Source organism: Strigops habroptila, chromosome 10, assembly GCF_004027225.2.
Source record: "Strigops habroptila isolate Jane chromosome 10, bStrHab1.2.pri, whole genome shotgun sequence".
Taxonomy (NCBI): domain Eukaryota; kingdom Metazoa; phylum Chordata; class Aves; order Psittaciformes; family Psittacidae; genus Strigops; species Strigops habroptila.
The window spans coordinates 1,204,758-1,232,294 of record NC_046359.1 but is presented as its reverse complement, the minus strand read 5'-3'; the positions used below and the strand labels follow the sequence as shown (position 1 = coordinate 1,232,294).

The 27,537-nt window shown below is 40.9% G+C and overlaps 3 protein-coding genes across 9 annotated transcripts in view; 2 read left to right on the top strand and 1 right to left on the bottom strand.

Annotated features, from left to right (window-relative positions):
• The window catches only part of TMEM181 (transmembrane protein 181), a 36,749-nt gene extending 23,134 nt beyond the window's left edge, over positions 1-13,615 (top strand). For 5 of the 6 annotated variants that reach the window (XM_030498853.2, XM_030498855.2, XM_030498857.2 and 2 more), the window contains exons 7-17: positions 615-695; positions 1,658-1,757; positions 2,446-2,576; positions 3,207-3,298; positions 4,366-4,423; positions 5,096-5,198; positions 5,293-5,344; positions 5,975-6,057; positions 7,046-7,135; positions 8,733-8,799; positions 9,742-10,129. In XM_030498853.2, coding sequence (XP_030354713.1) covers positions 615-695; positions 1,658-1,757; positions 2,446-2,576; positions 3,207-3,298; positions 4,366-4,423; positions 5,096-5,198; positions 5,293-5,344; positions 5,975-6,057; positions 7,046-7,135; positions 8,733-8,799; positions 9,742-9,820 — 936 coding nt within the window. In that variant the 3' untranslated portion in view covers positions 9,821-10,129. Of the gene's footprint in view, positions 1-614; positions 696-1,657; positions 1,758-2,445; positions 2,577-3,206; positions 3,299-4,365; positions 4,424-5,095; positions 5,199-5,292; positions 5,345-5,974; positions 6,058-7,045; positions 7,136-8,732; positions 8,800-9,741 lie in introns of all 6 variants that reach the window. The other variant, XM_030498854.1, reaches the window with a different exon arrangement.
• Positions 13,616-15,537: 1,922 nt separating this feature from the next.
• DYNLT1 (dynein light chain Tctex-type 1) lies at positions 15,538-21,659 on the bottom strand. The gene is made up of 5 exons (XM_030498978.1): positions 21,340-21,659; positions 17,789-17,830; positions 16,513-16,636; positions 16,237-16,314; positions 15,538-15,959 (listed from the first exon to the last, which is right to left on the bottom strand). Exons 1-5 carry the CDS (start codon positions 21,364-21,366, stop codon positions 15,889-15,891), a joined length of 342 nt encoding a protein of 113 aa, XP_030354838.1. The 5' UTR covers positions 21,367-21,659; the 3' UTR covers positions 15,538-15,888.
• A 2,423-nt stretch (positions 21,660-24,082) lies between these two features.
• SYTL3 (synaptotagmin like 3) overlaps positions 24,083-27,537 on the top strand; it is a 32,053-nt gene continuing 28,598 nt past the window's right edge. For both annotated transcript variants that reach the window (XM_030498974.1, XM_030498973.1), the window contains exon 1: positions 24,083-24,155. The gene's annotated coding sequence lies outside the window, so the exon portion shown is untranslated. The remainder of the gene's footprint in view (positions 24,156-27,537) is intronic.

The following is a 27,537-nucleotide window of genomic DNA, read 5'->3' as shown; positions in this document are numbered from 1 at the left end:
GCTTACGCAAACTGACATGTTACAATTAGTGTTTGTGCCCTTCTAATGATTAGAGGAGAAGGAGCTTTTCCTCCTTAGCCTATGAAAAAAGTTTATTTCTGGTTAGGTCATTTATTCTTCCCTTACTTGATTTTCTTTTTTCCACTTCTGAATCAAGAGAATAAGCTTTAAGAAAACAACCCCATTACAGGAAGCATGCCTGTACCTTATCAACCTCTTCATCATCCATTTATGCATCTGACCTTGGTAATAAAGAGGAATGTACTGGATTTACTCAATTATTGGCATTCAAACTTTTAACGAAAGTGTAATTGAAATCAATGAAGAACATCCTTTTTGTCATGAAAAGCGCTTTAATGTAGGACAGCACACTTTGTTACAAAGTGGCAGGGTAAAAGAGAAGCAAGGATATTAGGCTGCTTTGGTTATCTTTTCAGCAGATAGTTCTGTGGTATGAATTTATCTTTGTCTTTCCATGGTGATATGGTGGAACTTGGTTATACCTTTCAATTTTGAAAAGCCGGAGAACTTTTCAGTGTCTGCAGAATGCTAGTTACTGATGTTGTATGTACTCTTTCAAAACAGTGTTCATGGGCTATTCTGTTTTCTTCCAGTGGAAGACCTACAATCCAACTTTTTCACAAGTGGAAATATGGTTCCGATTTGTCTTTGTAGTTCTTACTTTCATGGTCACGGTAAGATTTTATTTCAGTTTTTCTGGAGTATGTTATGTAGGCAGCTGATAACACTGCTTTGTAGTGCTGTGTTTAGTAACTTAACCCCAGGCAGCAGAGTTGAGATACCACTGAATGGGTGTAAAAAATGTTTCTAGAATACTTACATAGTTGCTTCGTTTATGTTTTTGCAAGTGGTATTGAAGGGACATTAAGAAAATAGGATAAATGGGAAAACTTGTTTTTCTAAACTCTGATTTTGAATTTAACAGAATTTTGCTAAACAAAGGAAACTATGATTAGATGCTAGAAGAAGATATTTTATTACAGTGCAGGCAGGCCCAGAGTGGAGGCTCTCCATCTCTGAAAACGAGCAAAACTCAGTTGAATGTAACTTTGATCCAACTTCAAAGCTGTAACTGCCTTGAGTGTGAGAATGGGCCACATTACCTCCAGAGGTCCCTTACAACCTAAATTATGCTATGATTTGGATTATCTTTCCCCTTCAACCTGGCTTGGCCCCTGGAAAAGAAGTGTTTGGGAAAAAACCCCACAAACCCATAACATCTAAAATGCAGAATTTTCGGAGTAAGGACACTAAAGCACTGAACACTTGCATCACATTTTCCTCACATAGGTGATGTCTCTCGGCAGGTAACTGTGAATGTGATGTGGAATCTGTTTCTTTTAAAAAGTGAGTTTAAGTGGGAATTGTTGGTACTGTGTGACCAGTAATCAGGCAATATTTTTTCACACGCTGTTGCTTTGCACAGCACTAGCTGCTTTCCTTCTCAGTTTGCTTGAAAGATTAAGTAACTTGCATTGGGTAAGCCACCAGACTTGAAGCAGAAGAGATATAGCTTCTGTTTTGCAGTGTCCTCAGTGGCAAGGTGAAGTAGCTTGTACAATGTGCTGTGTTATCTCTTTACTCTGGTTAAACCACTAAGGCTATATTCCTTCCTTACAAATTTATTGTTTTATAGTGTCTGTTTGCACATTCCCTGCGGAAATTCTCCATGAGAGACTGGGGTATTGAACAGAAATGGATGTCCATCCTGCTTCCCCTCCTGCTACTTTACAATGGTACTTGTATTCTGGATTTTTTAGAAGATCTCCTTTCTTTTAACAAAGGAAAAAAAATAAGAATGCATGAGAGAGAGAGGGAAGGTAAAATGAAATTTGGCTTTGAACATACAAGCAGCTCTTTATAATGCTTCAGAAAACTAATTAAAAACCAACCAACCAAAACCCTAAGCTTTAAGTATATCAAATTCAAGGACATAATGAGTAGGTGGATTTCATTCTTTTCAGTCACATGAGTGCCAGCTTTACCTGTGTAAAGCTCCAACTGGAATAGGTGGCTGCAACCATTCTGAACCTTTCCTATAGCAACATGTAAATGCAGTTTCTGTGTTTGTCTGCTAAGTCTTACTTCTTCATCTTTCAGATACTTGCACTATAGTTAAAAATGGAGGCTACTTTTAGTCCAGTAACCACATCAAATTCTAGCACTATCTAGCAGTACCAAAATAACATTTGTCTCTGTTATTCTGTGTTAATTTTTTAGCTCATCACCAAGAAGAGTGATTAGTAGAAAGTCTAATAAAACCTGAAATCTACACATGTTGGGACCATTTCAGATTTACTGGTGTAATTTGAAAGATCTAGGGAGTTTTGTTCCTCTGAAGATACATTCTGCTTTACTTTTTCTAATGGAAAGAGTGTGCTTTTTCCCCTTGTTTAACTTTTTTTTTTCCTTATTTTGTTACAGATCCATTTTTCCCCCTTTCTTTCCTGGTGAACAGCTGGTTTCCCGGGATGCTGGATGATCTATTCCAGTCACTGTTTCTGTGTGCATTGTTACTGTTCTGGCTTTGCGTCTACCATGGTATAAGAGTACAGGTAAGGGTGCAACATTATCTACTACTTACTGAGAAGACAGTACTTGTTTTATCAGTTCTCTCAAAAGGTGATAAAAATGAAACCAAATTTTTAGAAAAGAGACATTTGTTTGATTCTTAAAGTACAGCGTGACACATGAGGCTTTGGAGTTAAAAGGATTTGTGGTGAAGTAGCTTGTCTTGGGGCTACCATGCCTAAATGAGATAAATGGGACAGTCCACTCTAAACTGTTGCAAGACAGTCTTCAGAACTATGATGCCATTACGCTTTGTTCTTGCTGGAAGGGTTTTGTTGTTGTGTATAATGGTTGATTGTTTAGTTTAAACCACTTTAAAATACTGCATAAGATAAATATGAATTTTGGAGCATATTCCTATATTGCAGTTTCAGTGAAATACGTGGGACCTTACAAATAGGATGCTCCAAATTTGCTGCATCTTATTTTCACAAATGCTGATACAATTTTATGTCTCCTCTAATCACTCGTGCAGGTTAAAAGTACAGAACGCGAGTCTCTTAAACTAGTTCCTGTTGAATGAAACAAAGATGATAGTTACTTTATTCTGTCAAGAAAGAATGTAATCTCAAATGCGGGTTCACTCCTTCACCACACTGTTGTTTTCTCAACAGGGGGAAAGGAAGTGCTTAACTTTCTATCTGCCCAAATTCTTTATTGTTGGACTACTATGGCTGGCCTCTGTTACATTGGGAATATGGCAAACGTAAGTAATTTGAATTTTAGTGCAAAAGGAATGAGCTGAAAGTGTTCAAGAATGAAAAGATTGTTTGTAATTAGTATTTGTTTCTTAATGCGCTGACTGCGATGTAGGAATGGTGTTAAAATTCATATGTCTTTGTTTTGCAAATTGTGATTGGTTTGAATACAGAATTTCCCATGGACAATCTAGTAGTACCTGATTTTATAAATCAGTGTGAGATCTACAAATTGCTACATTGTCATTGTGTTATGACCCCCTAGATACTGCCTCTAGTGCTATGTCCTAATTAGCTTTTAGTATTTGAAGCAACAGTTTCTCTGTAGTTAACTTACACCGTTTGGCCAAACTTCCTCAACTACTAAACCTGCACAACTGCTATTGACAGTGCTTAGTCAGGCTATGCTACTGCTCCTCAAAACTCAGTTCTTGTGCTTAGTTTAGTGTTTCTCTCTTTTTACCCAATTTGCTTAACAATATGTTAACATAGAGGTGTCATTATTCCCCACTCAGAAAACTTTCTCAGTTTTGGTACATTTGTAAGTTCTAAATCGCTTTAGTCTCAAGTGTTTGCCTCTTATTTTATGTCTCAGAAAGAAAGATACCTTTTAACCTTCTCCATGCAGCTGTACGTTCTTGAAAACAGTGCAGTTGTAGGCAGTGCTCGTGCTAATGACCTATCATTAGAGTTGCTGTAAGAGAAGGGCTTATACCATAGTTATTTCTTAAGTATAATTCATATCACAAGGCTAAAATTTAAACATTAAATCCTGAAGGCTTGTAGGAATTTGCAAGGTTATACATTTTCTAAGAAGTAAGTGGGGAGATTAGAAATCCTCCATATTCCTTCAAAACTGGGTTTGGGAAGGAGGATGTTATATCCTGTAAATTGTCATGACTCCACTGGAATCAATGGCATTGCACCAATTTCTACAGCCAAAATCCTTAGTTATAAACTCTGTACAGTAACTCTAAACCTTTCCTTTGTTAGTGGGTTTCTTGGTCAGTATAGCTTTTTGACCTTGTCTTTTGTAATGGTCTAAGTATCACTTTCTCATTTTGAATCTTTCTAGTGTTAATGAAGTACATGATCCCACCTACCAATACAGAGTTGACACAGGTAATTTCCAGGTAAGTCAGAAATGTTTTCTTGCTATTAGCTTGTCAGGTGGAGTTAAGCAATGCAAGGAGGTATGGTTTGTCCTTCTATTAAAATCTGTAACACAATTGAGATAATAGCAAATGCTGGTCAGATGGTGTTATACTGACTAGGATACTCTAGTTTTGCTTTAGATAGTGCTTAGGCCATATGGAGCTCCATCCCACTGAGAAGAGTAAATTGTCTTGCAGATCTGGAGACTCAACACCGCAGGTTCAGTGCGGACTCCTGGCTGTTGTGATTGAAAGAAATTTTTTAAGCCTCTTATTAAGTCCATTTTGTACATCTTTGCTCCTGCCAAGATCCTCTGACCTAGTAAATTTCAGACTTTCTTCTTGTACAGGAAGATCTGGTTTATACGGGTCATTGTACTGTTCTCAGGAGCTGTGCTTTAGAAACTCATTGAGATTCAGCTCACTGTGAACTCAGTGAACAAAATGATGACTTCTGTTAAACATCCTTCCTTTACATTCCCTCTACCTCAGTGTATAGCCATCCTTATTTTATAATTTCTTTTGTAAGCCTACTTTCCCTGAATAAACAGACCACTGTATGTTGTGCTTTGGGAAATAATGATTATTGTTGAGGGAAGAAGGAATAGACCATATCTTGTTAAATAATAAAAACTAACACTTTTCTTATAGGGAATGAAAATCTTCTTCCTTGTGGTGGCAACCACATACGTTCTCTACCTTCTGTTCCTGATAGTGAGGGCATGCTCAGAACTTCGTAACATGCCTTATGTTGGTAAGGAATATTTCTTTTGATTCTTCCCCAGACAGAGTTTCTTTTAGATGGAGGTGTAAATTCACTAATAACAACTTTTCTCAACCTTTTTCAGATCTCAGGTTAAAATTCTTGACTGCATTAACCTTTGTAGTGCTCGTCATTAGGTAAGGCTTTTCAAACTACATTTCTCAGTGCTGTAACCTTTATAACCCTTTTTTTTAGGGCTTTGAGTGCATTTTCTTGATGATAAAATTGTCAGTGAAACTGGGGAATGTCTTTTGATATGATTGTTATGGCAAGCATTTCTCAGCTTTTCAACGCTTCTTGAGCCTTTTAGAGCTAACTTTACATTATTTCTATTACCACTGCAAGATTTAGAGGTTCACTTGGCAGAGATGGTTTCTGTACTGCTGAGTGGTCTGCAGCACACCCTTCGTCTCTTTTGGAACTTTCTAAGTTTCACTTAGTCAAGGCAGGAGTTTAGAATTGGGTGCTTAGATTATTGTTAAGCAGTTTGTTCAAATTGCTGTTGACTCTTGGATTGTCTGTAGCGGATGAAATCTGAGGGAAATAGACCATGGGGATTTTTTTCTCCGCTTTACTCAGTTGACTACTGACTTTTAATCACAAAAGAATCATTCTTAATTTGGAACTATGAAAGCAAACATGTCTTAAAATAAACAGTCAGCATGTTAACATAATTATTTTCTACTACTACTTTCTATTCAAGCTACTATTCCAGTTTTGCAGTTTCAAGGCACAGTACACCTGTATGCTTTAACTTTTTTCTACAGCATTGTTATACTCTACCTGCGTTTTGGAGCACAAGTTCTACAGGACAACTTTGTTGCTGAGCTGTCAACTCATTACCAGAATTATATCCTTGTGTTGTGATACTGCTCAAGTAGGAATATTAATCTCTTTTCATGTAGAAGGTACTTAAAAATGATGTGCCTAAGGACTGAGACCTTTGCCTTTTAGGTGGGCTTTTGAAGTTAAGCCCATTTTGATCGAGGTTTCATGTCAGCATTTTGTAATGGCTCTTTGTAAAGATTATGACCTGAGACAGTTTCAGTCTAATTTGTTTATATCACATAAATCACAACTGCATTTAACACTCTTGAAAGGAATGAAAGCCTAGATATGCATGCATTCAAGTAATTTTAATAAGTTATTGTGACAAATTTGGCTGTGTTTACTGTATGAATTTAGCTTGCTGTATACCTGTCGGTTGGCATGGGGCGTACCAAAGTATTTGAGAAATTAACAGTTTAGAAGTCACTGAAAATGCACTTGTGTATTGGTCCCAGACTACCTGTGGAAGAGGCCATGGCTGAGAACCGTGACTTGAGAGAGACTATTTCTGGTGTCTGTTGGCAACAGGATTACAAATTGTATTTCTGGACCTGAACCATGAGGTGCCAGTTCATTTTACTTTCTAAAATTGCCCATGTAGCTGTAACTGCCCCTTACTGATAAGCATAGGTATGTGATGGGAGCTAGTATAAAACAGTATGTAAAGCCTTTAGCATTTTCCTGCCTTCATTTTGGGAAGCCTCCTTACTCAGCTTTCGTAAGGCACCCAAGGCAGAACCATACGCTGCATCTCTCAAGAGTAGACCTTACCTCAGCAAAAGTTGCTTGTGCTAAAACTTTGTCTTCAGTGGGAACTTTACCTTGAAATGGCTTGAGTGCATTAGTGGTCACTGAATTTAAAACATGCGGGTTTGTTTAGCCATTCATGCTCTCAAACTTTAGTAAGGTAAACTTTCTTTCCACTGAACCAGCTTATGTATGGTTGGAGTCTTGTTTCTAAAGTTAATATGTATGGAGCTATATTGAGCAATATCCTTGACACTTAATACCAGCGGAATTCTTATCTTTTTATGGTTTATTGAACTTTTATCTCTACACATTAGCCTTCGTGTATTCCCCCTCAAAGAATGCACTATATGGTAAGTGTAAGCAATTGTCTGGCAAACTTAGATGATGAGCTGGCACGTTAGCAGATACGGTGTAACAGCTTTATATTTTGGTTGTCTTGTTACTATTTGAATTTATGAAGTTTGAATACTGTTTGAATTTGAAAAGTTAACTGAAGCAGGAATTAATTTGCTCAGGAGCAGTGCAGCATTGAAAATATGACAGAACACGTAAAATGTATGCATCTGATTAGCTAGACTCGAATTCTTATGCACTTAGATCAAGCTTATAGTCAATATGATGTTTGCATGTAATGCACCAACTTTTGCCCTGACTCACAGGCAATCTTTAAGGAGCACCAATACTTCATTTGTACTTTGTTCTAACAAAGGTTAATATATGGGTGTGCTGACAAACTGGACTCTGAAATAGGTAACATGATGTTGGAAAAGGAGGAGTGAAGCTGATCTCCAACATGGGAGGAATTTTAGGGGACACAATTGGGCCCACTGAATCAGTGGCACTTCTTTTTCTTATTCCTATGTGGAGGATGTAATCTGCCTCACATGGTGCTTATAAAACATCATCCCTTTCTAACAAACAAAGATCTGTAAAATAAATATTTGTACCGAGTCACTCTCTGCTTTAAGCATTGAGTTTAGAATACAGAACCATAGAACAGCCCAGGTTGGAGGGGACCTGGAAAGATCAGCTGGTCCAAACTTTCATGGGAAAGGGAGCCTAGATGAGATTATCTATCACCCTGTCCAAGAACATCCTACGTGCTGACAGGTATGCAGGGGGAAGGCTGCAGTGGAGCTGGTCCTTTCTCTGAACATTTTAGAGTTGATATGGGTAGAATTGTTATGGGAAAATGCTATTTTCACATTAAGAAGATGAGAAGTGTCTGGGTGAGAATAAAGTTAAAAACTTGCTGTTGGGTCGCAAAAAATATTAGTTTATAGAAGGCAGAAAGTAATGCCAGGAAAAAGATGTTTATGGCAAATTGCTGGATTGAATTTTATTTGCATATAATTATGCACTGCAGTTAAGCAGCACAGATTATGCAAGAAATGAAGGCCTTAAAACAAGGTAGAGGGAATTGTCATAAATTGCCAATGGAAAGTTCTGTCTTTCCTTTCATCTCACCATAACTGTACAAGTCCTTTCTTCACCTATTACAAGGGTGAAAAATAACTAGCTAATCATTGATCTGCATACAAGGGATTACAGCTTTGGTCTACTGTATTTGTAGCTTAGAAATAACCAAGAAGACAAAGAAGTCTGTGCTTTTCAATAATGATTAATAATAATGAAATCTGACTTAATTACTCTTAAGTGCAGGTTAAATAATATGACATAGAAACCTGCACAAGGGAGGAAATCCACTTATACCACATGAAGAATATCTATCTAAAAATGAGATTGTTATGTTATCTCTTGAGAATACGATGATGTTGTGGGTGAAGGGTAAAGGATTTAAAGGAGACGATTCCTGTTTGGATATAGTTTTGTTGGATTGTAGTCGTGACTGCCTTGGGAATTGTCAAATCTGTTGCTGTAGCATTGAGTTAGAAGTACAGCCACATTTCTGTATTGAATTTATTAACTCCTATTTGTATTTTCCAGAATCACAGTTGAAAGACAATCCCGCTTTTTCTATGCTGAATGATTCAGATGATGATGTGATTTATGGGTAAGATTATAAAATACCTATGGAGAGTTACTTTAGGTGTGTTATTTTTGTAATGTTCTTTTCCATGTTCATTAAATAGGTGAAGGATTTGTAGGTTGTTGGTGGAGGTATTCTGAACAGAAATACAGTCTTATTCTGAAATAGAAATGCAATGAGAATGCATGTTATCATGTTTTTTCTTTTTTTGGTTTCCAAAAGGGATTGCTATGGCACTGATGCAAACGGGTAAGGCAGCACCTGTAGGGTGCTGGTAGGTCATGAGGTGAAAGCAGCAAGAGCTGTGAAAGGAAAGGGCTTCCTTTGAAACCGGGAAGGAAGTCAGGTGGGGCTAGCAAAGGGGAGCTCATATGTCAATGCTTCATGGAAGGAGAAGGGCTCTTCTGAAGTCCATCACTGACTGAAATAAGAATAGTCAAATCTGACAAAAAGTCCTGGACTTGTATGAGTTTCTGTAATAAGAGAATTATAGCAGTACTTAAAACCCACCCCGGTCGTGTGTGTCTGTGTTGGACACTGAACAAATGCATTATCTGCCCTTGATGCTTTCACCTTTTACCAAAGACACTGACTGAAGTGGCTGGAGCAGTGAGGATGGGAGTAATACTGCGGTGAACTGAGCAACTCTGTGCTAGACTAGCTATATGTTTGTCTGAGCTAGCTTGCTTTTGTTTAGATCCATGAGTAGTGGTAGTATCAGCTTGCTTCTATATGGATCCTTGTGAAAAGTGGCTTGTAGTTGCTGGAATAGCTTCTATTATGCATCATCCTCTGAGGAAAAGTCATATATATTGTTCATACCTCCAACAGGGAAGGAAAACAGATACCAGATTCTTACCCAAATAACGATTCAATGCCTCAATGCAGGTTACAATTTCCCTGTTTATTTTGGATTTCCCGTCTAAACGCTGTGTTCAGAAGTTTTCACAAGTATCTCTTTCACAGGAGTGACTATGAAGAAATGCCACTTCAGAATGGCCAAGCTATTAGAGCCAAGTATAAAGAGGAGTCGGACAGTGATTGATTGATTCTGATGTAGACAGACTTGTTCAGCTGAAATTAAACCAATTTTGAAGTTTTCCTAGATGGACAACCTCCTTGTCTTCCTTGCAGTCTGCTGTCATCTGAACGCTGACTCCCAGGAAGGACATCCTGCTTCTGTTTCTGTTTACAAAGCTTAAACTGAAGAAAAGAATGCTTGAAAAGGTTGTGGTGAAAACTGAAGAAACCAAAATTTTTACTGGTCTTATAAAATGCCTGATAGCAGGATGCCTGTGGACGTGTCTATTTCCATTTACAAGTATCACTGATTATATCCTGATTTTAAAATTGCTTCCTTGCTGCTTAGTTTTTTGGGTTGATTTGTTTTGAGGGTTATGTACAGTGTACTGTCATTCCTCTGTTGCATTTGTGTTGGCTCCTTTGTATATTGTCCACATATGTGCCTCGTTTCCCTTCCGATTGTCTACCTTAGTCCCTTGAGCTGGAGGCAGGGAATGAAGTGTCTTAGGGCTTTCTCTCTGCTTTTTCTGTTTGATGCAAGAAAACACAAGCTTTCCATTCTTCCTTCAAAGAAGTGATACAGACTTAAGACCATTTTTGTAACTCATTGAAATGAGTTTACCAGATTCATAAGCGTGAGATATGTGCGAATAGTCAAGTTCTAGTGAGCCAAATAGCCTCAGTGGTGCAAAACTATTTGTATAATGTATGGTTCATGTCATGCTTTACTGCCACAACAGAACTGGTTGGTTTGGGTTTTGTTTTGCTTTTCTAACCAGCCTGTTCAAATGGAACTATTTAGGCAGCAACAAATTGCAGAAGGAAGCCAGTACTTCCCTTTCTGGATTTTTGTGTGCTGGGGGTGATTGTTACACTTATAGGGAATACAGTATGAAAGCTTCATAGGGAATTAAAAGTTCAAAATTCCAAACATTTCATTTTCAGAGGCTTCTTCTACATCAGGATTTTTCCGTAACTTGTATTAGTAGGTAGTTGATCTACATCCCAGGAACAATCGTGGTTGCTCATGTATTGAATGTGCATCAGAGTTGGCTTTTGAGCACGTTCTGTGCAGTTCAACTTCTCTGTCATGCCACAGTTGCCACCTATATGGTCAGAGCTTTTACTAGCATGTTTTGAGATTATCTGTATTGCAGTTTGTCCTGGAACAAAGTTAGATGGTCAGTAAGTATTCCTAGTACAATGCTGCTTCTCTGTTTGAAAGTTGGTTTTCTCCTACACCATTTTTCGGTTCATTATTTAAGTGGATGCTGTTTGTGTCTAAATATTTTTGTTTTCAGGTACTTGACTACAAGTATCTTTTTTTCCATGAATTTGTAACTGTGATTTACTCTTGTAAAATTTCTCTGCCCTGCTGCTGTGGAAGACTCTAAAGCACCGTCAGGTGTTCAACAAGAAATGGTGCTGGCTTACAGTACGAAATTGTGCTCCTCACTGAAGTAGTTTAAACAGAAGAGTGCAGTGAAGTCCTACTAGACTTGCTGGATTGGACTGTGGAAAAATTAGGTTTGTTCTGCTTTGATGCAACAATCGTTCTAGATCATTCCCACATTCCCACTGCAGGAACCTCCTGGCAGCTGTTCAGGATCATGAAGGGGAGACTTCGCAGGACAGTTCTAAGCAGTTTGCTTAGAGAGGACCAAAGGAACTGCTTCATGTGGTTGCACCCTTGCTATCATAGAACAGTTCAGATTAAATCGGTGCTCTGCTAAAGGTAACTGTAGTATGATACTGTGTGTGTGAGAGAGAGAGAGAACTCTCTAAAACAGGTAGAGCTGTGAAATTTTTTGAGGGTATTTGAAATTTAAAACTTCCTGTACCAGGGATCACTTACGTGTTAGAAGCCAAAGCACCATTGTATGGCTAAAGCAAGGAAACTGCTGGGGAGGAAGGGAAGGGTTTTCCTTTTAGTTTCTTAATGAATTGGTGTCAGTTTAGAAGAACATGTAGGAAAACACTAAAGAAGTATTTCGAGTTAGTGGTGGTTTGTTTCCCCAGTGTTCGTAGTAAGCCGTACCCTCAGCGCTTCCTCTTAGGCTTGCTTTTTAACAAGTATGGGAGATGATCTTTGTATCCTAAAATCAGAGGGCCCATTCTCACTGTTACTGTTCCCCAGACGCCTCTCCTGAGGCTCACAGCTGTTTGGATGTGCAGAGTCAGACTCGGAAGCCACCTCGGTGTCCCTCACATACCCCAAGTCCTTTTGACTTCTGCTGGAGTGAGTACAGGAACTGGGTCTTCAAACACTGATACGTACATGATCCTTATATAGTCAGTCTTTTTGGCTCTGATATTTCTTAATTCTGTTCTAAATTGTTCTGAAGAGATAAAATGTTTGATTTGACCAATGTGCAAAGTGTATTCCTATTTCTTGTCACAGTCTGCACCGATGGTTACAGTTAACCCTGAAATAGTGTCATGCTTTGGGATTTTGTTAACTAAAGAAGCTATTTTTAATCTAACCTTTGAGATGATGATTTTTTTTCCTAAGATGTTCTCAGCCCATTTCACTTGTGGTGTTTGCATTAACTCTTCTACATTGCTACATTCAAAGTGGAAATAGGAAAGTTGAGAATGGGAAATGTGTACTTAAAGTAAGGATCTCACTATGAAAATAGTGAGAAAATAGTTTCCTTGTTAATTTTTAGAGATGATATTTAAGCAATGTTTGCCATGCAAAATAGCTTTGTATTTGGGAAATGCTAGCGTGTAGCGGTAAGCTTGGTTGAAGCACTGTCACACCAAATTCAATACAGTAAAAAGGCAAAAGTAGTGAAGCAGGTGAGGAAATAGTTTTGCCAGTAACAAATCTCAGTTTCACCCTTCTTATTTTCACAATTGGAAAGCAGAGACAGCATTTGAGGAATATGACAAGAGGGACTGTAAACGGCTTGGGAGTAGATGGCATAAATTTACCTCTAAGTATTGTAACCTAAGGGTGAAACAGAAGATACCTGGCGAAGAAACAAGCCTGGCTTTCCTTTCATTACTGCTGAAGTAATTATTTCCATCACTAGTGGAGCTGTATAAAATGAGACAACTCTACAAAAAGGCCCCACAGCACATGGTGTTCTGCTCTGAAGGAGGTGCCGTCTCTAAGTAACTGCAAGACTTCCATGAACACACTGACCCAGAGGGACGTTTCAGACACCAGTAACCATTGAGCCGAGCCGTTTGTGGCAGCCATTTTCAGTAGCATTTGCTTTAAAAACAAACAGAGCTGCTGTTGGAAAGGGTGAAACTTCCCCAGGCCTGGCAAAGGGGCTTAACCCCAGTGAGAAGCAGGGAGTGCAGCGGGCCATGGCACACATGCTGGGGAGGCCCAGCTGTGGAAAGCTTCCATCTGTTGTCCTTCTCCCAGCCACAAGACAACTCTGTATCCACAGCCACCCAACTCTTCCCCGTTTCCTTTTGCTGATGCCAGGAATAACAACCTTTGCATTACTGTAAAACTTTTTTGAGAAGTTTGTAAATATGTAAAATGAAAATATGGAAAAATTGTGTACCAAAATGGTATCAAAATGTGTAAGATAAACGCTCTGTTTAATGAGAAGCTGTAATTAAATGCTGCTTTGAGAAAGTGTGCATGAGGATACGTGTTGAATATCCTGTGTATCTAGATGATGTGTTAATGACAGCAAATTATCCATTTATGTTGGAAAACTTCATGCTAATATGGAATATGAAGGAAAAAATAGTATTTTACTTTAAGCAAAAGTTGGGTATTGAGTTTCTTGGACAACTTCATGTGCATAATCATTGTTAAATATGTTCATAATAAAGTTTTATATCTTTATATTGTAGCTTACTTTTATTTTCCTTCTAGTGAATGACTAACTGCACCATTTTCATAACTTAGATCTATTTGCAGTTCACATGTATTCTCTTATGCACATTTAAACTTGGTTAATTGGATAAGGATGAGATCCAGGAGGCTGTGGTGGCACAGATAAATCAGCATCTACCTCTGGAATAAAACTTACTGTTACCGGGTTTTTTCCTCCCATACAGCTCTTCCTCTGACAAGTGTCCCAAACGTTTTTCCTGCACTTGAGCACGTGCATGAACAACAAACAGCAAAAAAAAAAAAAAAATAAAATCAAGGATTTGCTGTTATTGGCATGAACAAAGGCCAAGGAATGTCTGAATGGCCTGACCAAGTGAAGTGTTTCTAAACATGAAACTATTTCTTCTAAATGTAAACAAGCAGCTGAGGAGGTGCTTCACTACCAGCCTCATTCTGGCATGCGGAGGGAAAGGAGATAAAGTGTCTAACCATCCACATCAAATGTCCTTAGCAATTCAGAGATTAAAGATTGATTCTTTTTATAACAAGTTTCTCACCCTGATGACTGTTTTCAGGCACTTTACTCAGTCTCCCTTGTTTTAATACTCTCTTTCTTTTTACAGGTGGTATATCATTTCTGACACTGAACACTCAGCTGTAAGTTTCTTGTCAAACTGGCGCTAAAGGTCTCTACTACAGAAATGCAGTATATATACACTCCTCAGCATGAGGAATATATTCTGTGTAGCTCTGTCACACTCCTTAGGACATACGCTGGACTAAAGTGGCCTGTCATGAAGGAGACGTGTCCACAGATAGGTCTTGAAACTCATACACTAACAGAAACATGTTAGCCTTTAAACTATATTCAAAGTCTCAATGGTACAAAGCCCAAACCTGCTGACAAAGACTTTTGTCCTGCTGAGAGCAGAAAGAAACGGGTAGAAAGGAAGAATCAAAGCCTTGCCCAGCATGGAGTGGGGGGATTCTACAGCCTGGGTACACTGAGCAGGCAGCAGAGAGCAACCCCTGCACCCAGCGCTATGAAAACCAAACCCTCTGCTGGCACTGGAATTTTCAGCACTGCGTCTTTCCAGATCATGGAAACACACTGCATCAGCAGTGATCTCACTCCCAATGGCATCAGCCAAGAGCCAGATTCTGCAAATGTTTGACAGGGCCTCCTAAGTATAAGCAAATGCAGGTCACTCACACTGCCTCCAGCCCAGAATCCTCTGCCCTGCTGGCTTTGTGAGTCATTCTTTCAACTTCACCAGCACTGAGCTGCTCACAGCAGCAGCACAGCGGTTCACAGGGCTAGTCTGAAATTCACAGCATGGTCCCGTTTCTGCAATTGGCTGACAAAGAAAAACTTACCCAAGCCTACGCTGAAAACAAGTTTTACATGTTCCTCCTCTGCAGCTTTACTCTAGAAGGCCGGAGACTTACGTGTTATTTAGTCATGTCCCCTTGAGGCTGGTTTTCCCCCTTTCAGAAAGGCTTGTGTTTTACCAACCACCAGAACTCATCACACTCACTCTCACCAAAACTAACAGAGTATAGCAGGGAAATTCAAGACCTACTCAACACACGTAACTGGCTGCAGGAGGGAATGGTTACCCATGTACAGCTTGCTGAGCACTCCTAGAATGTGAAAACCTTCTTATCTGCCCTTGTTCACTGAAGATAGTTTTTTCTGTTATCGTTCCATGCCTTCAATACCATACAACCAGATTAAACAGGTTCCAGAAACGCAGCCAGGTTACTTTCTAACAAACATCACCTCATTTTCTTGCAATTTCGTAGTGACTTGGGCAAAATTACAGAAGTGCTTTGCATTCTGCTACATACCTCAGCTACCTTGAAGAGAATTAGAAGATTTGGAACTTTCTAAATATCAAGAGTTGAGTTTAAATGAATCACACCAACGGTTATGAATTTCAATAATTTAATGCTAACCAAAAGTACAAAGTATGAAAATCAGTGTCTCATTTAGATTGGTCTTAAAAAAGAAATCTAGAGAAAGTGTTTGCACTGCAGCAGATTTCAGTATTAGCACCTTGAAGAGAAGTTCTTGAAGTGTTAAGACAGTGTGGCAACACTGCTACCATACTAAGAACAAACATAAACCATGTAACAGCATGTTTTCACATTCCTACATTTGAAAAAAGTTACTAAAAAAGTACATTAAAACCAGAAGTTGTTCAGTGTGTTCACAGTTTGAGTAGAGGTGGACTCAGGTGCTGGAGTAGAAAAGAGAAGGGTGAATGATTCCAAGGCAATCAGATGGCGAGTCCAAAGGCACTGACAATACAGTACACCGTCTTATTCTCCCATCTCACAGTGCAGGTCCCTGCAAATACAAAAAAGGGTTTCAGGGACAGAAGAGTCTAACAGTGACTACATGCACACCCTTATGTGCAGGTTTGTAATTTACATTTAGAACATAAGCATGAAGCTTTCACAACAACTAAGCAGTTCAGATGTAGCAGAGTTGGCACCACAGCCACACAGAAAACACACCAATGTATCTGCTATTACTCCAGAACTACAGCATTTGGGAAAAAACAAAAGTATGTTGCCTAAGCTTAAGGGGATGAGCTGAAAAGTCCAACAGTTATGTTCCTTACCATCACTGGAGTTGTCCCAGAAGCAAGAGCTTGCTGTGTGTAGCCCAGCACCATTCTTTTGCATAATCACACAGGTCACTGTTAGTAGAGAAGCTTTTATTAATCTATCACATCAATTAACGTTTAGCTCCATTTTTGCTTAGCATAGCACATACACATAAATGTGTGCTTATGAGTAGCTCACACACACGGTTCTTGCCAAGATCTTCCCCCACCCCTACCCATCAGCACACTTGTGTGTACCAGCTTTAACAGCAAAGAGAGAGCTGAGCTCACCAATATACTTGAAAGGCTTCCCCAGCTTTGTGAGTTGGCTCAGCGTTTGCTCCACCACACTGGTTGTCCACTGGTTCACCTTGCTGTGCTGGTAGGTATTGCCACCTATCGCACCTTCAATGGCCTGTTGGTAACAAGCACACACAATAAGCTTCACAAGGCACCCATTAGCCACAGAACAAATCCTAAATCCTGCTTGTCCACACTGATTGTCGGAAGTGTTTTCAATTATTACAAAAACTCAGCCCAGCACAAGGGAAATTATCACAGATTCCATCCCCTCTTCATTCGGTGATATTCTGATTATTTGTAATTCCTATCCCCATGTCCTGAAGGCAGAGTTAGGGAAAGGGTCTTGCATTTAAACAGTCCTGAAGAGACTTTAAAAAAATGCACAGAACAATGGCTCATTCATACATATGCCTCTATGGAAATGATCTTCAGATTTGTCAGCAGAACCATTTCTGGGAAACAAAACCCCAAACCGAAACCAAAGACCCATGTGGTGGCTAGTTACTAAGAGAGCAGCAGCCTTCAGCCAAAAGGCTTATCCTTGTGAGCCATTTTGCTTACGAGGATAGTTTCCCCTTTAAGATACAGGTGAGTACATTAAAGCTGCATGTTTTTCACTGACACGTACTTTCCTCACAGAAATTGTTTAAAAAAAAAAATAGCCACAAAATTATTTCAGATTCAGAAGAGACGGGAGCATGTACTGAAACATGTGTATTCAATTTACAGAGTGACCCAAACGGTTGTTTTGCAATAAGAAGATTGCACTAGTTTAGTCTACAAAAGGAATTCTGGACACAAAAAACCCACCCCAAATCCCTCTGGAAATTTTCTACACAGGAAATTCATGTTTCTTAGCAACAAGAACAGTTTAATCATCCCAAACAAACAAGAACTCATTTCGGAGGAAAAGCAACTCGAACACAGTAACATGCATATACAGACAGCCTATAAAAGCCCCTGCACGGTACTGAAACATAAAATCTATTTCTATGGGGTTTAACGTAAAAAAATCTAATAGGGATACACTGCAATGAGAGAGGAACATACGAAATTACTTCTGGATTTACAATGCGTATCACAGCGAAAGCCAGGTATCATTTCCACTTAAAGTAGGTATGCTGGTTAAATCAGCAATTATACTTTGACAGCAACCTAGCTAGAAATCTATCACGTCAGTTATCACATTTTCTTGAATGCCTTTTAGCACACAGCATACGACATACTCAACTTTCACACCAACAAAATCAAAGTGTTAATTTACCTCTTTAATGATGGCACTGACTTCATCAACAACAAAGGAAGTCTACAAAACAAAGGAGAATTTTAAATAATCAGTGGACACATTCTTCTGATCACAGAGCTCAAGCTTTGTGAAGAACATGCACGAGAAGCTTAATTTATGCTTGTCAGATTTCTTGCAAGCCAGGAGATACCGAGTCTTCCTTTATTTGCCCACATGTCCTCTGGCCCCCTGAACCCAGGCAATATTCTTAGCAAAGTAATGAAAAATAACAGGTGAACTACTACTGGCTGGCCTTTAGAGTCAAAGTTCTCAAATTTTAACTTGGTAGTATTTTAGAACAATATGTACAGCACTTCTGTACATGTATATTCGCATATTACAACAAGCATTAATGTCCACAGTTTGCAGCAGGGTTGCAGAGATAACCTCAGTGTGCAGGCACAGCTTACAGTTAAATGAAACCAACATCTCCAGCGCACCGAGGCAGACAAAACATCAGCTGACAGCTCAAGGAGAAGCTGCCATGACAATCTCAGCTGGGGATACAGAGAAAAGTGCCCCTTGGGAACCAAAGGGGAAATCCAGCTTGATGGCCTTCCCACCGCCTCAGCCTTCTCCCAGGCTCTGGGGAGCAGAGATTAAGCACAGAGAAGGCACCAACATTTTACTACTCTTACAACTACACCTGTATGGTCAGTATGTTCTCTCAGTTGAGTCCCTCAGCTATTGCTGCCTGCCACGTAAGGCAGTTAAAACAAGAGCAGCCCTGCAGAAAAGGACTTGGGGGTGTTGGTTGACGAGAAGCTTAACATGAGCCGGCAGTGTGCGCTTGCAGCCCAGAAAGCCAACCGTATCCTGGGCTGCATCAAAAGAAGCGTGACCAGCAGGTCGAAGGAGGTGATCCTGCCCCTCTACTCTGCTCTTGTGAGACCTCACTTGGAGTACTGTGTACAGTTCTGGTGACCTCGACATAAAAAGGACATGGAGCTGTTGGAGCGAGCCCAGAGGAGGCCACAAGGATGATAAGAGGGCTGGAGCACCTCCCGTATGAAGACAGGCTGAGAGAGTTGGGGCTGTTCAGCCTGGAGAAGAGAAGGCTGCGTGGAGACCTCAGAGCAGCCTTTCAGTATCTGAAGGGGCTCTACAAGGATGCTGGGGAGGGACTCTTCCTTAGGGACTGTAGTGGTAGGACAAGGGGTAATGGGTTCAAACTTAAACAGGGGAAGTTTAGATTAGATATAAGGAAGTTCCTTACAGTGAGGCTGGTGAAGCACTGGAATGGGTTGCCCAGGGAGGTTGTGGATGCTCCATCCCTGGCGGTTTTCAAGGCCAGGTTGGACAGAGCCTTGGACCACGTGGTTTAGGGCAAGGTGTCCCTGCCCATGGCAGGGGGGTTGGAACTAGATGATCTTAAGGTCCTTTCCAACCCTAACTATTCTATGATTCTATGATTCTAAGTGGGACCCTGCATGGCATGGCAGCAAGCCATGCACCATGGTTTTACTGCCGGTATCTCACCTCATAAACCAGAAGAAATGAACTGGACAAAAGAAATGCACATAAATTAATTAATTTCAGATGACTGAATACAGATTTCAAAATGAACTTCACGGAGTATATGTTGCCTGAGTTTTCACTGGGATGTCTGTCAGCTTCTCCAGCTGGCAAACACAAATAACAGCATAACTCTGGTGTGCAGGCAGGACGTAGTTACACCTGCTCAGAACGTCAAGATTCTATTGCTAAACCTTTGGTCACAAGGTTTCAGAACAGCCTGGCTGGCTTCAGTGACATTCACAAAGATGTGAGCAGAAACAGCGGGCTACACGCAAGCAATGCCTTTTCTCTGTTTGCAGGCACCAACTTGCCCCCACACACTAACATTTGTAAAAGCTTTTATGTGCTGTGGCAAACTGGCTTTTATTCTCAGCTTCTTGACTTTGATTAAATTTTAATACGCCTCATTTGTTTTCATGGTACTAAATTTTACATGCACTTACATTTTCAAGAGCACCAGTATATTTAACCAAAAAAGAGCGCCAATTATCAAAACACTCCTTCCCTAGAGCACAAGTTAAGAATACGGATGCCAGACATGCTGGCAGACATGAAACATGCTGTCAGGCAAGATGATAAACCACATACAGCTTTTTTCTTCGTGAAGTCAAGAACTCTGCTCAGAAACGCCTTTGAGGGAGCACAAACACAGTTCATCAAAGCAAACTGAATTAAATTCAACCCAATTTCAAATTCTCAAAGGTATTTTGAGGTCTAATTTGTACTGAAACAAGCAGGAAAGAGCCACAGAGAGATTTAAGAATTTGGTTCTAGAGTTGCTGTTACTTCTTGACCTTCTTCCTTTTTGGGGATTGCAGTGTATATGGGTTCAGATGCATGACAAAACAGCACATGAAGCTCTGATATCCAGCTTTATGATTTATGTCCTATAACTGAGCTGCCAAATCACACAACACTACTAGTCCATCTTTTAATAAGATGATATACTCACTTTTTATATTAAATCAGCAGCTTTATGATTTCCCTGTGCTACCCATCTGGCACAAGGAAATCAGATGTGATGTTTCCAGCACCTTGTTTAAACGGGGCGTTCCCAGGCAACAAATGCAAGCAGCAAAGCAGCCTTGGTTTTTAATCATTCTGAAGATGTTTTTGAAAACAGCTTTAAGAATGATGTTCAAGTGTCTTAAAGAAAAACGCCAAACCCATAACTGTGTAACCGAAGCCAGGCCCAGCAATGAGGACAAGGCTTTTAGAACAGCACAAGCCTGACCCACCTTCACCCCTCACGCTGCTTTGCCTCTGTCTAACCAAGCCGCAGCGCAGCTGTTGAAGAACAATGCAGCAAATTGTCACAGCTCACAAAAACCTGTCCCTCTGCAAGAGCACCACTTGCTGGGCAGTCGCTTATTGTAATAAAGACCCTTGATTTATCCGACTCTTTATCTTCGTTCATGGGGTACGATGCCCCACTAGTGCACCTGTAACATACAGACTACCTTCTGAACTCTTCTTTCCCCACAAAATTAGCTTATTCGAGTCTTTCACTGATGTAACCCGTACCGGTAAACCTTCTACCAGAGCACACTGCTTCACCGCAATGGGAGGCCAGAGGCCACGGCACCCCCCACCGTTTTCTCTAAGCCATTTGCAGCGGCAGCTTTCGGGGGAAAGGCAGGCGCGGGTCACCGCCAGGGGAGAGGAGCGCAACCAGCCCCCGAAACACAGGCAACGGGCTGGCGCACCGGCACGGCCGGTAGCCGGGTGTGCTCGCCCCGAGCTCCCGGCAGGAACAAAGGCTGGGCCTGTCGCCAGCCGCTGCCCGGGATGCGCCGCTCGGGGACGCCGCCAGCGCCCAGCGCACCCCGGCGGAGGGCGGCAGGGGACCGGGGCGATGAGGGGACCGGGGCGGGCGGGCGGGCTCCCGGCGGCCCCGGTCCATCCAAGGGGTGGGGTCCGGGCGGACAGGTATCACCTAAGACCGTCCACCAGCGCTGAAAAGAGAAGCGAGGACGTCAGGGCAGCCGCGACGCTGCCCCCAGCCGCGTTACCTCCTCCCCCGGCTGGAACTCGTCCATCTTCCCGGTGGAGCCCCTCACGCCGCAACCGACACCAGCCCTCACCGCTGCCCGCACCGCGCCTGCGCCGCCCGCCGGCTCCGCCGCACCGGGGCGCTTAGTGCAGCGCGCCTGCGCACACCCCCCGCCGCCGCCGCCGCTCTCGTTACGTCTCGGGCGCGTAGCAACGGGCGGCGCGGCGGGCTCTGCCTGCCCAGCGCCCGCCAAGATGGCGCGGTTTCCATAGCGACAGCGCGGCGGTGGGGCGGCACCGCAGTGGTGGTGTCAAACGGCTCAGAGCCTGAGGGAGGGAGGAGCCGCTTGCCACGGACAGAGCGCTGCATACAGACAGACAGACAGACAGCTTTTTGTACGGACAGACAGCTGGCCGTTTGTGTTCCGCGGGCGTGCCTGCGGAGAGGGGGGTCTGAAAGGTCCTTCCCTGGGAAGGAGGATCTGCATCTTGTTCCTGGAAACAGAGCTTGAAAAGAAGGCCTGAGTATGTCATGTATGCACAGGAACTATTAAAAAAAAACAAACAAAAAACTGAAAAAACAACCCCAACAACCACCAAAAAAAAAAAAAAAAACCCAAAACACCAAACCCCCAAAAAAACCAAACAACAAAAAACTAACCAACCAACCAAACAAAAAAAACACATGGAAAGGCATGAAGAATATCTGAATTCTTACAGTTCTAAGCAGATCCTGTTATTTTTAGCAAGAATCAGAACCTGGACGTTAATGAAACTAAAGGGCACACTCTTCACAGTTTATGGATTTTGTGTGTTTGTGCAGTGTTTACAGGTTGTCCAATGTCTGGTGATACCAACCTCTGAGAGCTGCTCTAGGCAGCGGGAGATGCCATCCAGGCTCAGAGTGGCCTGGGTGAAATGGAGAAATAGTTTGAATGAAGGGAAAAATAACAGAGGGTGAGTGCAAAGGCATGCACTGAGGCAGGAATAACCAGCTCTGTAAATGCAGACAGGGCAGGACTGGCTCGCTCAGTAGCTGTTCCACAGACTAGGGAGTAAGGGAATGTGTGAGGTACAATTTACCTAAATTCATCATATGACATTGTTAAAAATGGAAGATGCCATACTGGGATGTGTAAATGGATGTATAGCTTGCGGAACATGGGAAGCACCATTCCCATCGCACTCTCTGCAATCAGGCTTTGCAAGGAATGCTGTGTCCAGTTTTAGGCAGAGGGAATTAAAGTCTCAGGGCCTGAGTGCTGATGGGCCCCAGGTGCCCTGATCAGCCCCAGGTGCCCTGACCAGCCTCAGCTGTGGCCTCCACCCCTGTGCCCTCTGCCCAGCCCTGCCTCTTCAGCGGACCTCTGCTGTATGTTTTGTCCTTGTTTCCAGTCCTGTATCGGACCCTGCCTCCTGCTTCTCTTGAAGCAGAAGATCGTGACCAGTCACCTTGCTTTGGGACTGTGTGGGCACCCTGCAGGCAGCACCCGCTGCTGGTATGCGGTGGGATGGTGGCTGGCTGCTCAGCCTTCCCTCGACCCCTCTCCGAGCCCTGTACTTGCTGCTGCCACCAGCCTGAAAGCAGAGTCGAAAAGGTGAGGCTATGGGAAGGCTGAACAAGCAGAGCTTGTTTAGACATGTGCTTAGCACCTATAAAATACTGCAGCAGTTTTCCATGCCCAGGGGTGAGAGGGAAAAACACAATGAGCTAAGAGTGTGGTGATTAAGGCTGTGTTAAATATTAGGGGAAAGCTGGTGGTAGGGCTAATGTTTTTCAGCCTGGATTTGTGATACGACACGTCTGTTGCTGTGGGTAGTTACAGTCCTCAGGTTATTTTCGGTTGTTCGTTTAGTTAAAGTTTTGCGTGGACTGAAGGCCCAAATCATCCAAATATTCTTTCTTGAACGTAACTCTGTGCTCTACTAATAGTTACTTTCTCTTCGGCGATATAGTTGAAGAAGGTGATTAGACTTGACATACACAGGTGGAAATGTTTGAACCTATTTAACTAAGAAGGGCTTTTGCATCGTACATACAGTTTATCTGGTAGAGCCAGCAGTGAGGAAGGAGATTGACTTGCAAGAACAGCCTCTATTCTTTTCCAGATTTTGAAATAATTTGGATGTCGTTTTGAGCTTTATCACTCACACTTGATTCTGTAATAGATAGCACTGGGATAGCTAATCCATATAATATTTTAATTTTTAATCATTATCTGAGATCAGATTTCCAGTTATGAGTTTTGGGTTTGGTTTTTTATCCACAGTAGTATAAAAAATATTTCTTTTAAACCTTTTTACATTAGTTGCCTTGTCATTCAGACCTGAAAACCATTTTGTTTCCAGGAAAGAGCTGGTCATGATACAAGTGGAGTTTTCTGTGCGAGTGCTGGGGGATATTGAGGTTAGTAAGATTTTCACATGCATAGTTTCAGAAAAAGAAATGATGTAGAACTCAAAGCCACTTCTCTTCCTGTGCACGGCTTGAAGGCTGAGTATAGTTTGATGGTATCAGTCAGCTTTTATGGTCTCTTGTGCTGAGTCTCTTTTTAATGGTAGAAGAAGGAGTAACTTTCCTGATTGTTTGTTGCTGGTAACAAAACCACCTGGGGAAAGCTGCTCTAATACTAGAGCTCTTTGTTGAATGTATTTGCTTTTAGCTGTTCTGGGGATGCTCCTCTCTACATGTTAGTCTAATTTTGGTGTTCAAAGGAAGGAAAGGGGGTGGAGAACAGCCACCAGTTTTTTTCTTTATGGAAAGATAAGTAGAGTGCTACTCATCTCTTAAAAGCAGTTTACTTCCACATATTTTTCTTTGATGGCTGCTGAAAAGGTAAGGACATTGTTTTAATCTATATGACATTGCACAGAGAGATGCATTTTTACTTACTGGGATGTTGTTGTTTGTTTTTTTTTTTTTAAACTGCAAAGATTTCATGGAAAGATCACAACTGGAACTTAAGTGTTTGTGTTGGGTTTGGGGTTTTCTTGTTTTTGTTTTTTCCTTTTACTGCTGGCATGGGATGTTATTAAGATCACAAGACATAACTTTGGTAACACATTATCAAAGAACTTTTAAGTAATTTGCATGTGTGCATGCAAGGATGTGAAAAATAATCTGTTGCAGCCAGGTAGTGTAAAATAACACTTGTAATTTTTCTTAAATAAGAATAAATTTATATGATTGACCTCTACAGAACAGAAGATAGACACAAATTACGGTAGGTTTTGTGATCATTTTTACTCTGAACCTTCTTAATGTGTATCCTAGCTACTGATATATTATATCCATCTTCTGGGTTAATGGATGAAGTAGTCCAGTTATTTAAAGTCAATGAAGGCCATGAATTTAGAAGATCAGCTTATTTATACTTGTTTAATTGTAATTATTTTGCTAATCCTTAAGGATCTGAAAGGAGATCAATAATACATTATACGCAAAATTGCTTTGAGAAAAAGCTTGCTAAGTCAGGCGTTTCTAAGTTCTAAAACATAAATAAACTACCCTTTGCAAACTTAAAAGGCCTGCCTTAGACAAGATTGATTGATGTTCAGTTATATATCTACATACTGGTTTAGCCTGATAGAAAAAAACATGGCCTTCTGAGGGTGCACTGTGCGTGTGCATCTCTCCCTCTCTTAAGGTGTCACTATGTCGGTTGTCCCATCTCCTTTATGATGGCTTTGAGACTTTGCATGATGTTTTTAAGAAGCTACTGATCCATCTGCAAGGTGCCTGACACTGGTTTATTTTAAATACATAATTTAAAATAATGCTTGAACAAAATATTTCATCTGAGCTTTGCGGGAGAAGTGTCGTGGTATTTACTAAAGAGGTTGCTGCTGCTTTTGGTTTAATGTAGAAGATGCTTGGCTTTGAGGTTAGCTGACTATGTAAAACAGCTAGCTAGCTGGGTTCGGTGAGTAGATGTGAAGGGAGGGCACTTGTGAGGGTTTTTAAGTTTATTTTTTCTTGTCAAGGAGGGTCATTACTGAAAACACCATTTCTTTATTACTGCCAAAAACCTATTCTAGTGCAGACGGCTTTGGTGTTAGAAAAGCTGCTCTTTTACAATGGTAGAGAGCTTTTCAGTCCAATCTGAACACCTCTAAAATGATAATGCGTTCGAGTCTGTTGTGGGACGTAAGGATTCTCTCCCATTTTGGGGAATGTAATGCTTTATTTACTCTTAAAGTTACCTCATCATTAAGGTAGATTGAGTTATCTTTGAATGTTCAAGGAAAATTGACAGCACACAATGATTGTCAGAGCTTAAAATCTTCATGAAGATTAAAAAGCAAACAAACAAACAAAGCTGTAGGAATTTCCAGACACAATACTGATAGAGCTGCTGACCACATGATATATTTTAAGCTTTATTCTCTGCGGTGTGTGATGATCTTGTCCAGCAGTGAAAGAGCCACAGTGGCGTTTTCTCTCTCTGCATAGTGCAAATTCTGTAGAACATAGGGCCACTGGCATTTCATTCTGCAGTAAGTTTGTTCTGTTGTTTGGTGCCAGAAGATGATCCTAGTCGTTCCATCCTAGTCCCTGTTGGCAGTCTACTACTGGCATTAGATTCAGTGCTCATGATTTACCACTGTGAAGAGGGTATGAAGTGTAGCAATAAGACCAACTGGTTTTAATGATGGTGCTTGCAGTACCACTAATGGGCTGCAACGCCCTTCTAAAGAATCCTGCCCTGGCTATCACAGAACCCATGTCTCCGGGGGGGACTAGCTGTGTGCAGGACAGTGGAAACAAGGGGAGGCTGCAAGCTCTTCCTTTCCTCACACCATTTACATTTGTGCAAGCTTGAATAGCTGAAAACATAATTTAAAAAAAATGCATCTCTAAATAAGATTCTACATTCCCTCAATATTTTTCATACAGTAAGATGTCATCTGAAACCCATTTCCCAAAATAGCTATGAAATGTGGAAAACTTTGTGCTCTTCGATGAAGAAGGGAGATAGTCCTTTTATAAAGCATTTGAAGGAGATATAAAATAACAACTATTTCTGTGCCTGCTTAACTGCAGAGGTTGCTCTTAGTAACTGTTTTACTGTGGCACATTCTTAGTAGCTCTGCAAGACATTCATATATTTTCTTTAAAATCATTAGAGTGGTTTTATGGGGTCCAGCTAATAATGACTGTCATGAATTTGCTAGCCTTGTACTGATGCTTCCGCAGGATGTTCTGATGATGTCGTAGATATGCTAGCCTTTGGAAATCCTAGGAGTTTATAGAAAATGTAACTCATGCTGTAATGGGTGTTTTGGTATCCTTGGTGCAGAGGTCACTGAGTTTGTACTGACTGCTCTTTTAGATTGCATTGATCTAAATGGAGTTGAAGGCTCAAAACATGCTCAATCCTGGGAGGTATTCTTGAGGTAAAAGATGAAAGCAGGGAAAGGATACAGGGGCCTTTGAAAATTACATATATACTGTGTTAAAAAGCTGCTTGGCTTCTTAGCTTTCAACTGAGTAATTTCCTGTGAAACTGCAGTTCGTAAGGAAATGAAATATGATTGTGCCTATCTCTGTGTCTTTTGTTTCCACAGGAAACCAATCTTTTTTTTTTTTTTCTTTGTTAACACTGCTTCTGTGAAATGCTTTGTTTGTTATAAATACAAATTTCCCACCATTTTTTTGGTGGGAAATCAAGTAGCTTGATTGGGGCAAGCTGTATGTAAACTAATTCCCTGCACCGACAAAAATACATTGTCACTGTATATCTGAAGTTCTGGTGTGGGGTGGGGTTTTCCTTTGGGTTTGTTTGTTTGGGGTTTTTTAACTTGCAGCTCACAGTATTTTACAGTAATGATCCAGGAATGCAGATAGTTGGTCAGATTCTCAGCTAAGGTCCATTAATGAAGCATCAGTAACTGCTTTGGGAAAGTTTTCCCTGCTGTCCTAGTCTCTAGACCTTCTGGCTAAAGCCTGACTGCATGTATTTAGTTCGGATTAAGCTTGAAACACCCAGGTTTTATATATAAATCTTTAATATTTGGTGTACCATATGTGGAATGTTCTTCCATTTCTTGTAATAGACGCTAGACAGTATTAAAACTGAATATGGTGTGCAAGCTGAATTAGATTGAGTAATCATTTTCTTGCTCTACTTTGCTGTAAAATACATTAAAATTATTTTCTATTTTAGTGGGAGTTTTACAAAAGTGAAGATCACAGAATGTATCCAAAATACAGTTGT

What these genes read in the sequence shown, in the direction of transcription:
- DYNLT1 (XM_030498978.1), bottom strand. Translation starts at nt 21,366, where the DNA reads ATGGACGAGTTCCAGCCGGGGGAGGAG. An exon ending in AGTTCCAGCCGGGGGAGGAG is followed by an intron (nt 17,831 to 21,339) that starts GTAACGCGGCTG and finishes TTTGTTTTGTAG; the next exon opens with ACTTCCTTTGTTGTTGATGA. An exon ending in GAAGCCTTTCAAGTATATTG is followed by an intron (nt 16,315 to 16,512) that starts GTGAGCTCAGCT and finishes CTCTACTAACAG; the next exon opens with TGACCTGTGTGATTATGCAA.